At 41.6% G+C, this 14,861-nt stretch overlaps 1 protein-coding gene across 8 annotated transcripts in view; it reads right to left on the reverse strand.

Moving 5' to 3' along the window:
* Nucleotides 1–14,861, reverse strand: part of LOC135707152 (uncharacterized) — a 193,673-nt gene that overhangs the window by 84,719 nt on the left and 94,093 nt on the right. For all 8 annotated transcript variants that reach the window (XM_065228888.1, XM_065228887.1, XM_065228886.1 and 5 more), the window contains exon 2: nt 769–1,005. In XM_065228888.1, the coding sequence (XP_065084960.1) occupies nt 769–1,005 (237 nt within the window). The remainder of the gene's footprint in view (nt 1–768; nt 1,006–14,861) is intronic.

Raw genomic sequence — 14,861 nt, forward strand, 5'->3', positions numbered from 1 at the left:
CATGGAAATCCTGGCAGCATTCTAAAGGAATTTTAAGATTAAGATTTTTGAAGAGAATTATGGAAAGAAATTTATTTAATTATTGTGGGAATTTCCACAGTTCCAAAAGTGCTGCAGAGTTAATTTAACGAGTCTTCGGAAAGAAATTCTTAACTGTCAAATTTACATCAACGCAACGCAAACGGATCTAATGTGATGGTCTTTTAGAATGTTATGGAGGAGTTTTGAAGGAGTTTTAAAGGTCAGAGAGAATCCCAAGATTATTAGAATATTTCACGGTTAATTCAAATCATTTCTTCAGACATTTCCACAGAATTGCTGTGAAGAGTTCTCAAGTAATTCAGACATAGATTTATTTTCTGGATTCTGGTGGCATAAAGATTTCTTTTCAAGTATCTGATACTTCATAAATCGATGGCCTACTATTCTACACTGAATTTGTCTCCAAATATGGATGACGCTGATATATTAGAGCGCTTCAATCTTGAGTTCTATCGGTAGGATTTAATTAGGAGCATATACCTGTCATATAGTAAATTCCATTAATGCGTATGTCTGACGTTGACCCTTACACCTCTCCTTACTACGTCAATGTAATTTTGTTTTCCCATCTCGATGACCTCTTTGATCATCTTTCACCAAAATAAGATCGCCCCCACGCCACCACAGAGAGCAACAGATCGAGCTTTTCTTCGAAGAGCAGAAGATCACCGATGGGTCAATGACCTCCCTTGACGATATACACTGTACTAAGTACTAGCTACTTACCGCAGAAGGGGATACCCTCCGGTACCCACTGGCCATTGTCGCAGACTCGCCGCGCTGGTCCGAGCAGTTCGAAGCCTCGTTCGCACGAGTAGGACGCTACCGCTCCATTTGGCAGCGACTCGTCCGTAAACTGGACGGTACTGTGAGCCGGGGCGCCCGGAAAGCTACAACTTCCTGTGCCGGTGCTGCTGCCGCTTCCGCCAAGTGTCGCCACCTGTGGGGATGCCGTTGGTTGTTCTGCAAAATAAAAAAAGATAAGGCTTCAATTAGCGAGGAATGTCAGATTTGGCGAACTTTTTTTTGAGGTTATGTGCATTGCAAACGGTTGGCCCCATAATGCACCACCAAGCGGAAAGGCTTAATACTGCAAATTTTCGAGGTGATGAAGATTAAGGCTATTAAATGTCCATTATCGTGCCGGCCGCGGCGGCACTTGTTTGGGAGTAAGAGCACGCGTGTGTGTTTGTACTTAATTTCCTATAGGTCCGATTGATGGAGGAAAGATTATGGCAGGGGAACGCACGGATGCAGATAATGATGATGACGACGATGAAGATGATAGTCCAGAAAGGCATTTACAACGATGGTCATCTTCACCCACTCTCACGAGCCTGCTCGGCCGCTTGCTCTTCGCTGAAGACAGTTAAACTCGCATTTTGGGCTAGATGAGCAAACGGAAGCAGTTTATCGTGAAGAGCTTCTTAATTGAAATGTGTTATAAACGTCCATATTTGGGTTCTTCGGTTCTTTCTATCTGGTAGTGGCAGATATTTGGATACCCCGAAATTGCAGTTATGAATGGAGCCTAATGGAGTTAATCTGTTTCTAAATTGTTTATTTACCTTCACTTTATTCCCGATCTTCCAGGCGGAGGGGTTTATGGCCGCGAAGTGGAAGAACGGGAGTGAAAATGAAAACTGGCAATTTGCGGAGCAGAATTTTGCGATTATTTTTTTTGGTGGATCTATTAGTTTGCGGAAGTTGGAACAAGTTGTTTTGGCGTGATGGCCACCTGCTTAGTTGGGAAGGTGTTAATTGCGTGTTGTTCTGAGCGATGTTTCTACAGGAAATGGGTCTATTAAGGCTCGTCTGAGTTATTTCAATTGGTTTGGCAACACTGAATGGTTTGGCATTTACTGAATTTGACTAAAACTGTTTTCGGTGATGTCGACGTGAGGGTTGGGGTTCTTAAATTTATCAGATTTGAAACGTATAGTGGGAGAAAACACTTTGTAAACTAGCTTTCTGAACTGTGGCGAAATTGAGGTTAGATCAATGGATCTTATCATTACTTATGTTTCCAACAAGATAATCGTGCTTTTAATTTTTGCTTCTTTGTTTACATTGTTTTTATGATGTTGTTGAGCTCATTCCTTAGAGTACCGGGTCAATCGTGCTGTCAAGACTTAGTATTCATAGCTGATTTTGAAAGTAATCGAAATATTTCGGCGATTCTCGATTGGTCTGATTGACCTAACATTTCATCGAGATCATAAGGTATTTAAAAGTTTATACAGATTATACCGTGGACCCCCGGACCGTTTTTAATCTGAACACTTTTTAGTTTGAACTTCGCTAATCTGCACGGTAAGAAAAAAGTACCCAACGGCCAGTTCACTTTTACTTACTTTTGACTAGTTTGTCTCCTTTTCTCCTTCTAATGTTGTCAAAAACGAAGGAGCAAAACCACCCAATAGGGGTAGTAAAATGTGGGAACCCAACGTTGAGTATAATCATATTTACCTACTGTTGGGTACAACTAACTTACTTTTGGTTAAAAAGCCAGTGGAAAATTCCATACGAACTGCACATAAGTAAATGAAAATTACTTTGACCCGCTTTACCTACTTTTGGGTTCCTGCACTATAGTGCCGAGATGAGTGAAACGAACTTAATTTTGGGCACTTTTTTCTAACCGTGTGCACACCGTGCAAACTAAAAATTTCTCAAACGTCATTTAACACATGGAATAGATCAGTGCACGGTCCCTAACCTCACTTTTTGCTCCCTATCATTTTGCTTCTGAGTAAAAGAGATAGCAACGAATGGGAGTCAAAACAAACCACCCAAAACTGTCAAAACTTACGGGTGAGAGAAGAGTGCGGCAAATCTTCGTGAACTGATCAATGGAGTAAAGCGAAATGGAACGATTCGGAATGGAACGCAGAATCAAAACAAAACAGCAGATAAGGTTACCAGAAAGTCATTTTTCTTATGGTCATAGGATTACTAGAAGTTCAAATTAAAAATCAACCCCGTTGATATGCACGAAGTGTCGTTCAGATTGACGGTAGTGGATTAAATATTTATCAAAAGATACTTTGACAGAAATCTGTTCAAAACTATGTGGAACCATGTGAACACTGTTTACTACAGGTACTTCAAAAACTCTTAAAACACTCTTGGAACTCGAATGCCTCAAAGCTTTCGAAACACCTACAACCCTCGGAACTTCAAGAACTTTAGAAAATGTGATTACTCCGTAATTCGCCATAAATTTCAAAACTCTTGATTCCCAATACATCTGAAGATCGAGACGTCCTAGGAGTTCCAGGAGAGTTTTGAAATTTATGGCGAATTACGGAGTTACGGAGCTTCTGAATTCCGGTTAAAAACACCTGTTGATTTGGCGAGAGCTCCTCCACTTCTGATTGGGCTGGTAATTCCAGAAATTGCAGGAATTCTCAGTGTTCTTTGAGTCCACGATTATAGCTCCTGGCGTATTCAGTCCTACGGAGGGTGTACCACCTACCCCTTCCTGTATAATGTAACTTTAAACAGTTTGATTGAACATGTAAGCACAAAATTTATAAGAAATTTAAAAATAGTTACCGAAAGTTACTGATAGCTTGTAGCTCTGAGAATTTCAGAATTTCTAAAGAACGCTTGAAACATTTGCAGCATCCTTGCAGCATCCGGAATCCCAAGAACTTCTACAACTTTTACTTCCAGGAACTAGGGAATTCCTTAACTGTCGGAGCTGCGAGAACTGTCAAAACTGTGAGAAATTTGAATCTTCAGAAATTACGACGCTCTTAATTTTGTGCACTGTCTACTGGTCTACTGAGACTCCGTTAAGAACTTCAAACTATGTAAATGGTAAGCACTTGGGAAAAACTCGGAATTCAGAGAAAAAACTGTCTGAAAAATTTGAACTTTTGGAACTCTAGGTCCTCAACTAACTCTTCGAAAACATCCGAGCCTTTTGGAAAATTCGGATGCTTCCAGAACTGCAGCAGTCCACGAAATTTTCTTGAAATTATATAGCTTGCAATGCTTGGGAAACCTCCCGGTGAGACACCCCGTAAAATAACCTTTTGGAAATTACTGTATTCCCGAAAAATCCGGAAACTCCCGGGACTTCTGGATTTGGAGGTTTGAGATGTTCGGGGAGTTCCTGAAGTTTCGGAAGTTGTTGCCGGGACTTTCAAAACGTCGGAAAGAATATAGATTCGTCAGACTGCCACCAATTTCTGGTGTTACGGAGAATCCCTGAATAGCTGCAAATCTCAAATTCCAAGAGCGTTTGGTGTCATTTGGCTGAAGTTTTGGGAACTCCTGAAAATTGCTTGCATTCCAGAAGCAACATCGAGCGTCTTCGAAGATATTCTCACTGTTTTGGCAGCTCAGGGAGATTCGGGACTTTTTAAATTTTTGGAACTACTCTAGGGGAAGGACAGCTCCAAGTATCAGTATCAATACCGATGGTGGAAATATTAAATATTTTAATATGTGTGATATTTGCGAATCTTATACTTAGTCTGACAGTTGTTTTTTGTTTGTTTTTGACTATTTTTGTTTTAAGTGTACATTTGACATTCGTTTAATCAAAAATGTATTTCACACAAGAGGCAAGTCATTCCTTTGTGATCTTGCTGGCCACCGCCACCAAAATCCGCTCGTTGTTCTCATAAATTCGGCATTTTTTGGTAGCTGTTCTCAGCGCACATAATCGGCCGCAATTCCAATCCCAGGAATTAATTTCCACGAATTCTTCATCGTCTGTGAACCAATGTTCTGTTCTCCTATGGAACGGGAATCGATTGACAACGCCGCCCCTGTTAACGGAAGCCCAGAGTGATGGTCCCGTGGTCGTATTACGCTCGATTCGCCATGAGAATGCAACTTGGAGAGATTTGTTGCTGGGGGAACGTCCAGTACCGTTTTTATCATAAAAAGCCGAAGTCGAAATCGATCAGAGCTATCGAAAACGAAAATCTAGGCAAAAATTATGACAAACAGAAAGATGCAGTAAACATAAACAACAACGGTGCAACGTCATTGAGTGTATGCGTTAAAGTTACACTGTTATTTTTTTTTTACTTTGAAGCTTTCCGCTTGACAGTTAATATCATTAATATTTATACTAAAAATTATAATATCTACCAATTTGAGCAATTTTTACATCAAATATTACTTCAGATCAAGTTGTACTTCCCCTAGGAACTACTAGGAATTCACTAGGTTGCAAGATTTTGCTGAACCGCGAGACCTCCCGAAACTAGGTGATTTCCTAAGCCCGGACCTCTCGAAACATTGAAAGCATCGGTGATTGTCTTTTTTTGTCTTTATTTGAGAGACCTAAGTGAGGTAACTCCAGGAAGGAATCATAGCATAGTTTACAGTTTGTCAGACTAGTAGAAGCCTAGTCATGGTTCTAAATCGTGCTCAATTGCGGTATATCGGGGTCGTAAGTTTTCCGTAGGAATATTCTGCGTGGGTCAAGTCTTGGCAGATCCTTAAAAACAGTCCGGATTCCTGAAGAATTCCAAGAAGAGCTGCAATTCGGTTCGGGTCCTCGTTTAGGGCATCCTGGAAGTTTCCGGGGATGTCGTAAAGCGAGCAAGCCCGCGATATTGAGATCAGTGACAGGTAAAGTGTGAAGGACAATGTTAGCCTCCCACTCCGAGTTCAGATTGACTTTGACGAAATCGAGGTGGTAGACGAGTTCGTTTATTTGGGCTCACTGGTGACCGCCGAAAATGATACCAGCATGCTTGACGATAGATAAGAACAGTAACTACATTTGTTGCTTCTGAATGTTTGGCTCCCGTTTGACAGTTCACACTGGCTCCCAAGTTACAAGTATATTGAGTGAGTCCGCAGTACCCAGGTGCCTACTTTCTTCCGAATTCACTGCACCACTAAGTTGACTAAGACGCTGATAAGACTGGTGGTCCTCTACGACCATGAGACCTAGACTATGCTCGTGGAGGATCAACGGAAGGCGAATGAACCACGAATTGCACCAACTGGATCATAAAGAAGACCCACCCGTGGATTGACCAATTAGAAGGTGGCCTGGGGACCCTTCGCAGACTACGAGGCTGGCGACGTGTGGCCATGGATCGAGTAGCAGAGGACATCAACGCTTTAGCCTGATTGAGGAAAGAGATATCGCATATCTTGTGGGCAGGTCCGTTTACATCAAAGTTGTGAGACGAGTTAGTATGGTCGGTGCGTGTGTCCGATGATCTGGTGGGTCCTCAAAACTGTGGGGGTCTCCTTTAATTTTCCTTATGATCGGAGCCAGCCCGGTGTCCAAGAGATGTAGATGATCTTATATAGCCAGCGTTTGAGAGATTTGGCTAGAGAGATGTTCTTTTCCCGAGTTTGCCACGTACTCCGCAATAGCCTGGCATCCAAATGATCGACGTATTTCTGGGAGCATATTTTTGGATCGCTTGTATCCAGTGCCGTGTCAGATGTAAGGGCTGCTATATCGCTGGGGTGGCTGCAGCGATATGAAGACAGTGGCGACCTTTGCCAAGAAGATAAAGAGTCGCTGACATGTAATTAGGTGAGGTCCGTAGATTCCTAATCCGAAGGCCAACGTAGGCGGTGAATCCGTCAGTGTAGCGGATTTGATGATCGTGGTGTTGTTCGTGCTGGAGTTCAGCGACTGTTCTCACCAATGCGGGGAGTTGAGACTTACCTGAAAGCTGTTTTCGATTGTCAAATCCGCAGCAGCTCCGTCTGGTAGCTCCAGGTTGGCAGCATCCTGTGGTTCTTTCAAGTAAGCTGATGGCTCTCTTGTAGAAGGTGGCCGTAACGAACCAAGGGAATCATTCCACTCTCCACACACGTTGCCAGCCAGTTGAGTACTTCCGATGAGAGCATTCAAATTCACCACCGAAATTGCATTGAATCTTCTCCACCGAAATCGTCAGCATCTAAATTCTACATCAAAACGTCAGAAGAATCCACTGGAACTTTCAATGGTAGCATCCGAAATCTACACTCAAATCGAGTGGAACCTCCTCCGTCGCGAATGTCGTTTTTTGTGCAAATCAAAACAAACACTGAACTAAAAAGATGCAGGTGGAAAATTTGGATAAATTATTCAAATTTTCCAATTGCAACTTTTTAGTTCAGTGTTTGTTTTGATTTGCACAAAGAGTGACGTTCGCGATGGAAGAAGTTCCAATCGCTACCGGTTAAGATTTTCGATGATGCCAACGAAAGGTCTAGTGGATTTTTCAGAATTTGTCGACGGAGGAGGCTCCACTCGATTTCGGATGCTGCCTACGAAAGTTCCAGTGGATTTTTCTGACGTTTTCGTCAGAATGCTGATGGCTCTCTTAAGCTGGGTTTAGACTAGGCAAGTCAAATGATCAACTCAGTTGAATTCAATTGGCTTGAAAAGTTGAGCCTGGTTCAACTTTTTTCAATTCAAGTGAGTTGATCAAGTCAGTTGAATGGAATGGTTTACACATTCAATTAGCGTTCAAGTAGGTTGAATTCAACTGACTTCATCAATTGACTTTCCCTGTCTAAACCCAGCTTTACAGACGGATGCCGTAACGAATATATCGAAGGGCATCCTTCCGCTTTCCACATAAGTTGCCAGCCCGGTGGAGAAGGTTAAGAGGTCTGAGGAGGCCATGATAGCTTTGTAGTACACCTGAGCCTTTTGTTGGATCATCCTGTTAGCAGTTGAACGGGTGAGTTCGATCATGAGCCAACTTCTCCTGTTCTACGTGCATCCGGTTGTTGGCTCAGTGCCTTCTGTTGAGTAAGCACAGCATGCTGATTCTCGTTTGGTAGTCCTTTTTGACTTCAGTAAGGTGCTAATTGAAGGTTAGGTCTATTTAGGGGGACGCCAAGGACACGGATAAATTTCTTGAAAGGTATGATTTCACTATCGACTTTAAGCAGAGAAAGAAGCATCCGATGGTTCCATAGGGCCAACAACTTTCGGGTATCTTAGTCTTTATGCACTCTTAAAACTAACGACGTTTTGTCACTTTGAGAATTCCTGAAAAAGCCAGAATCTCCTGGAACTTTCGGATTTCGAAATTGTGGATGTTCCAGAATTTCTGGAAATTGAAAGTTTCCGGAGCTCCGAGACGTTGATAATGAATCTAGATTTGTCTCGTGAGTGTCTGGCTTTATGCTGATTTCCAAGAAAATGAAAGAGTTTGGAGTCCCGGGAAATCGAACAGTGTTGGGTGTGGACTGATGTTTCCCGTTGAAGCCGGATTCCAACCGATAAGGAGCTAGATGTGTTCTATTGTGAATGTGCCAAAGTCAGTTCTAGAAAATTCGAATTAGCTGAAATCGAAAGCCGATCGTTTTTGAAAGTCTGTTGCGCGTATGAGAGTGTCCTCGTTCTCATTGGAATTGGACAAAAAACGACAGGGATCCGGATGAAAGTAGCGGCTGAGCTGAGTTGAAAGTTGATTTTCGAACGAACCAATCAGCAGAAGCAGTCCAACCTTTTCGGAATTGCTCTATCGATTGGCAGATTCTCAGCCAATCGAAACTCAATGCTAAATTTTCGGAGAAACTCAAACATCCAATCCGCCACGGCCCCAAATTGAAAACTATAAACAAATTAACCTATTAGGAAGCAGCCTGAAAGGCACCATTCGGCCTAATTGGTACCCATAAAAACGGACTCCGGGAAGCTGGCAATCTCCTTCAGAGATTCGATCATCGATCGCAGATATCGAATCGCCGTGTATCGATCTAATGGAGTTAAACCTATATCCAGTGCTAATTGATTTCCCTGAAAGTGTTGGCTGCTTTCCTCCGAGAGAAAAAAAATTCGCGCCTCGGATCAGGTGGAAGTTTCTTCTGCCTAACTTTACCTAAAGCTTCAAGCGAGAGCTCGCCTTAAATTCGACCCAATAACATTGATTGCCCCCCCCCCCCCCCCTACCCCTTCAAAACGAAAATGGGGAAAATCCACACACAGCGCATTTAATAGAGACACGCGGTCCGGAGTTTTTTTTGGAGTGGAAAGTGAAGCTGGTAGCCGAGAAGAAAAAAATACGCGCCAAATCGAGGCGTGTTTGCTTAAATTGGTAGCAATTTTCGGCTTTAGTGATTTTCTTCCCAGGTTGAATGCGAAAGGGAAATGAGCCGAAACGGGTTCCGGAAATGAGCTGAAATCGGATAGCTCGGAAGTACGGATCGTGCCAAAATTAGGGTGTACGGAAGGGCCAATTCCCGAGCTAATCAAAATGAGTAGCCGATAGTTCCGCTCCTGTTTCGGACCTTGTCCGGCGGCGCTCGCAGATGATGATACCGGTTCTGTTGTGAGGAGAGCGCGATTTGATTGTTGGAATTACGTCTTTGATTTGCTTTTGGTTGGAGTTTCGTCTAGTTTCAACACGCAACGTTCTTAGCTGTATTATTAGTTTTTGACTGGTCTGGGTTCGATGCTGAAACGGGATGTTATCTTGCCACTCGAATGGAAGTGTAGTAAATTTTCAGATCGTCCAGAAAAAAAACTAAGACTTCCACTCAGTCACCGTCCAAACGAACTTCTATTTTTCATAGCAATCCAGGGCAAGACCCATCTGACAGTTAGAGAAATCGACTCGCTAGGTGGCGTCAGGGTGGTTGCTGTTTTAGATAGCTTGTTCAGCTCAACAAGACCCATCTGGGAGTTAATAATTAAGTTTGGAATCGACTCGCTATATGGCGCCAGAGTACAATAACAAAAATCTGGGGCTCGGATCTAGATAGAAGGCTGCTGTTTTCGGCAAACTTGATCAGCTCAACAAGATCCATCTTGCAGTTAAAAGCATAGTTCGAAAACGACTCACTAACTGGCTTCAGAGTGCAAGAAAAGCATTCCTAGTGATATTTGGGGCTAGGATTCTGATAGAAGGTTTATGTTTTCGGCATACTTGTTCAGCTCAACAAGACTCGTCCGATAGTGGACAGTGTAGTTCGAAATTGGATTGCTAGGTGGCGTCATAGTGAAAGAAAAGCTCTATCAATTATATCTGTTCAGCTCATAAACAGCTATCTGCCAGTGTACAGTGAACAATCGGATCGATAGGTAGCACCGGAGTTAAAGAAAAGCTCTCCTAGCGATATCTCGGACTCGGAATAGAAGGTTGCTGTTTTGGGAAAACTTGATCAGCTCAACAAGACCCATTTAGCAGCGGAAATTATATTTAAACTATATCCGAGTGCAAAAAAATCTCTCCCAATGATACTTGAGGTCCGAAATGTAGGGAAAGGTTTCTGGCTGTGGCGACCATTCAATGATGTGATCTTTTAAGGGATTAAACACACGATCAAAAAAGTTCACTACTAGGTCACCGAGCCATTTGCATCAGAACAATACACTGCGATCGACGATCGTTGAAGTTATTCAAATTAAACGACGTCCCCGAGAGACTTAGACATACTAAGAATATCACTGCTTTTTTCAGTAGCAGCTTGCCACGATTTTGTAGAATAAGAAAGCCCGATAATTAACCCGCGATGTTCTTCTCAGTAAGCAAAACTGGTCACTACTCGGCCACCAAGCTCGTTTCAATGCAACCAACCACTACGAACGATGATCGTTTTAATTCTGGCAACACGCCAGGAAATTAATCAGTCGCCGACTAGCTAGACCGACGAATCTCTCATACCACTTCAAACCACTTCGAATTTTACGAACACCTTGATCTTATATGTTGGTGTCATCGTTGACATTCTAGGACGCCACCACTACTGTGTTACCTGACTTATAACGAATATACGTTGTATACGAGTACCCCGAAAATAACGTGCGACTCGTCTAATTTTGCATAGCATTTGCAATGTAAAATTAGACGAACTATACGTTGTATTCGGGGTACTCGTATACAACGTATATTTGTTATAAGTCAGGTAACACAGTAGCCACTGATATTTCCATTTCCCGACCTTCTGTGAGACTATTGGGAAACAACTGATGGCTCTTGCCGGGAATTGAAAAAAAAAACTTCTATCCAGTGGCCAGATAGGGTTATAAGAATGCTTATTGTTATTGATAACTTCTCCTGGAATTGACTTCCAACTGTACAGGTAGTTTTCTTCCTACATTTCCGTATGTTTCTTCTACTATTTTGTCCGGAAACTTTTCTCCAGTAATAACCCTGGATTTATGACGGTTCTGCCATCCACGACCTAGGCTTGCAGAATGCTACAAAACCACTATAAAGCTTGCAACGTTACTTTGGCTTCCAAATTGCTTCGGATGATTTATTTTAATTTCCCTTAGAAATTTCTTCCAGAAGCCCTTCTGGTTTCTCCTGGAAAGTTTATATTTGGTGTTCTTCCGGTAGTTTCTCCCAATTTCCCCCAGAATGTTATGCTGCCTTTCCCCCTGGTCAATTCTCCGAATATCTCCCCAAAGTTTCTCCCAGTATGCCCCAGGATGTCTGGCATCCATCAGGAATATTTGTCCTCTAACTTCCTTTCTGAAGTTTCTTCTGACCTTGCCCTATAAGTTTCTTCTTCAGAAGTTTCCTGCGATTTAAGCCAGGAGGTTTCTTCCATATTTTCCAGGAAGCATTCGCAACTTCCGGAGTGAGTTTCTTTCGAGTTTTCTCAGATGTTTTTTTCGATATCATCTGGAAGTTTTTGCGGACTTGCAGACTTGAAGTCTTGCTGGCTTTCTCCGGATGCTTCCCTGAAGTAACAGTTCTGGTTTTATGAGTGTACGCGAGACCATGATTTAGTCTGGTAGAATGCTATATATATTCTGATCTCGATTTCGAATATGTGGCTTCTAACTTCCTGCCTTCTCCTGGAAGTTTCTTCTCCAGAAGTTTTTAAACCAGGGGGTTATTCCATCTTTTTCAGGAAGCTTTCATAACTTCAACTGGAGTTTATTTCAAGATTTCTCAGATGATTTTTCTGCCTTCTCCTAGAAGTTTCCTCCGTTTTAATCCAGAAGGATTCTTCCATATTTTCTAGGAAGCTTTTCTAACTTCCGGAAGGAGTTTCTTTTGAGTTTTCTCAGATGATTCTTTTGCCTTCTCCTAGAAGTTTCTTCTCCAGAAGTTTACTCCGATTAAAACCAGAAGAATTCTTCCATATTTTCCAGCAAGCTTTTCTAACTTCCGGAAGGAGTTTCTTTTGAGTTTTCTCAGATGATTCTTTTGCTTTCTCCTAGAAGTTTCTTCTCCAGAAGTTTCCTCCGATTAAAACCAGAAGAATTCTTCCATATTTTCCAGGAAGCTTTTCTTACTTCCGGAAGGAGTTTCTTTCGAGTTTTCTCAGATGATTCTTCTGCCTTCTCCTAGAAGTTTCTTCTCCAGAAGTTTCCTCCGATTTAAACCAGAAAGGTGCTACAATTTTTCCAGGTAGCTTTTCTAACTTCCGGAAGGAGTTTCTTTCGAGTTTTCTCAGATGAATCTTCTGGCCTTCTCCTAGAAGTTTCCTTCGATTTAAACCAGGAGGATTCTTCCATCTTTTCCAGGAAGATTTTCTAACTTCCGGAAGGAGATTCTTTCGAGTTTTCTCAGATGAATCTTCTGGCCTTCTCCTAGAAGTTTCTTCTCCAGAAGTTTCCAACGATTTAAACTATGACGTTTTTTTTCCATCTTTTCCAGGAACCTTTAACAACTTCCTCAGGAATTTCTTTCGAGATTTTTTAGATGAATCTTCTGCCTTCTCGTTGTAGTTTCTTCTCCAGAAGTTTCCTCCTAATTAAGCCAAGAGGATTCTTCCATCTTTTCCAGGAAGTTTATCTAACTTCCGGAAGGAGTTTCTTTGGAGATTTCTCAGATGAATATTCTGCCTTCTCCTAGAAGTTTATTCTCCAGAAGTTTCCTCCTAATTAAACCAGAAGGATTCATCCATATTTTCCAGGAAGTTTTCTTACTTCCTCAGGAGTTTCTTTCGAGATTTTTTAGATGAGTCTTCTGCCTTCTCCTAGAAGTTTCTTCTCCAGAAGTTTTCTTCGATTTAAACCAGGAGGATTCTTCCATCTTTTCCAGGAAGATTTTCTAACTTCCGCAAGGAGTTTCTTTCGAGTTTTCTCAGATGAATCTTCTGGCCTTCTCCTAGAAGTTTCTTCTCCAGAAGTTTTCTCCGATATAAGCCAGAAGAATTCTTCCATATTTACCAGGAAGCTTTTCTAACTTCCAGAAGGAGTTTCGTTCGAGATTTCTCAGATGAATCTTCTGGCCTTCTCCTAGAAGTTTCTTCTCCAGAAGTTTTCTCCGATTTAAACCAGAAGAATTCTTCCATATTTGCCAGGAAGCTTTTCTAACTTCCAGACAAAGTTTCTTTCAAGATTTCTCAGATGAATCTTCTGGCCTTCTCCTAGAAGTTTCTTTTCCAGAAGTTTCCTCCTAATTGAACCAGGAAGATTCTTCCATCTTTTCCTGGAAGTTTTTCTAACTTCCGAAAGAAGTTTCTTTCGAGTTTTCTAAAATGAATCTTCTGGCCTTCTCCAGGAATTTCCTACGATTTGAAGTTTATTCCATCTTTTCCAGGAAGCTTTTCTAGCTTCCTCGGGAGTTTCTTACGGGATTTTTCTGATGATTCTTCTGCCTTCTCCTAGAAGTTTCTTCTCTAGAAGTTTTCTCCGATTTAAAGCAGAAGGATTCTACCATATTTTCCAGGAAGCTTTTCGAACTTCCGGAAGGAGTTTCCTTTGCGATTTCATAGATGGTTCTTCTGCGTTCTCTTAGAAGTTTCTTCTTCAGAAGTTTCTTCTTCAGAAGTTTCTTCTTCAGAAGTTTCTTCTTCAGAAGTTTCTTCTTCAGAAGTTTCCTCCGATTTAATCCAGAAGAATTCTTCCATCTTCTCTAGGAAGCTTTTCTAACTTCCGGAAGGAGTTTCTTTCGAGTTTTCTCAGATGAATCTTCTGGCCTTCTCCAGAAATTTGCTACGATTTAAACCAGGAAGTTTATTCCATCTCTTCCAGGAAGCTTTTTTAACTTCCGGAAGGAGTTTCTTTCTAGATTTTTCAGATGATTCTTCTGCCTTCTCCTAGAAGTTTCTTCTCCAGAAGTTTCTTCCGTTTCAATCCAGAAGGATTCTTCAATCTTTTCTAGGTAGCTTTTCTAAGTTCCGGAAGGAGTTTATTTCGAGTTTTCTCAGATGAATCTTCTGGCTTTCTCCAGAAGTTTCCAACGATTTAAACCATGCCGTTTTTTCATCTTTTCCAGGAAGCTTTTCGAACTTCCTCAGGAGTTTTTTTTCGAGATTTTTCAGATGAATCTTCTGCCTTCTCCTTGTCGTTTCTTCTCCAGAAGTTTCCTCCTAATTAAACCAGAAGAGTTCTTCCATATTTTCCAGGAAGCTTTTCTAACTTCTGGAAGGAATTTATTTCGAGTTTTCTTAGATGAATCTTCTGGCTTTCTCCAGAAGTTTTCAACGATTTAAACCAGGAGGTTTTTTTCCATCTTTTTTAGGAAGCTTTTCTAACTTCTGGAAGGAGTTTCTTTTGAGTTTTCTCCGATGAATCTTCTGGCTTTCCCCAGATATTTCCTACAATTTAAACCAGGAGGTTTATTCCACCTTTTCCAGGAAGCTTTCCTAACTTCCTTAAGAGTTTCATTCGAGATTTCTCAGCTTTTCGACCAACTCCTTCCAGAAGGAGTTTCGTTCGATTTTTCTCAGATAAATCTTCTGGCCTTCCCTAGAAGTTCGCTCCTACTTAAACCAGGAGGTTTATCCCATATATTCCAGGAAGCTTTTCTAACTTCCAGAAGGAGTTTCTTTCGAGTTTTCTGAGATGATTTTTCGACATCATCTAGAAGTCTTTGTTGGCTTCTAACTTCCAAGGAAGTTGTAACTGACTTCTCCCGGAGTTGAAACTGCTCCCTTCCCACAGAAGCTTCTTTCGAATTTCCCTGGAAATATCT

This window comes from Ochlerotatus camptorhynchus, unplaced genomic scaffold (assembly GCF_037179485.1).
Source record: "Ochlerotatus camptorhynchus isolate MF236.1 unplaced genomic scaffold, CSIRO-AGI_Acam_v1.1 ptg000304l, whole genome shotgun sequence".
Taxonomy (NCBI): Eukaryota; Metazoa; Arthropoda; class Insecta; order Diptera; family Culicidae; genus Ochlerotatus; species Ochlerotatus camptorhynchus.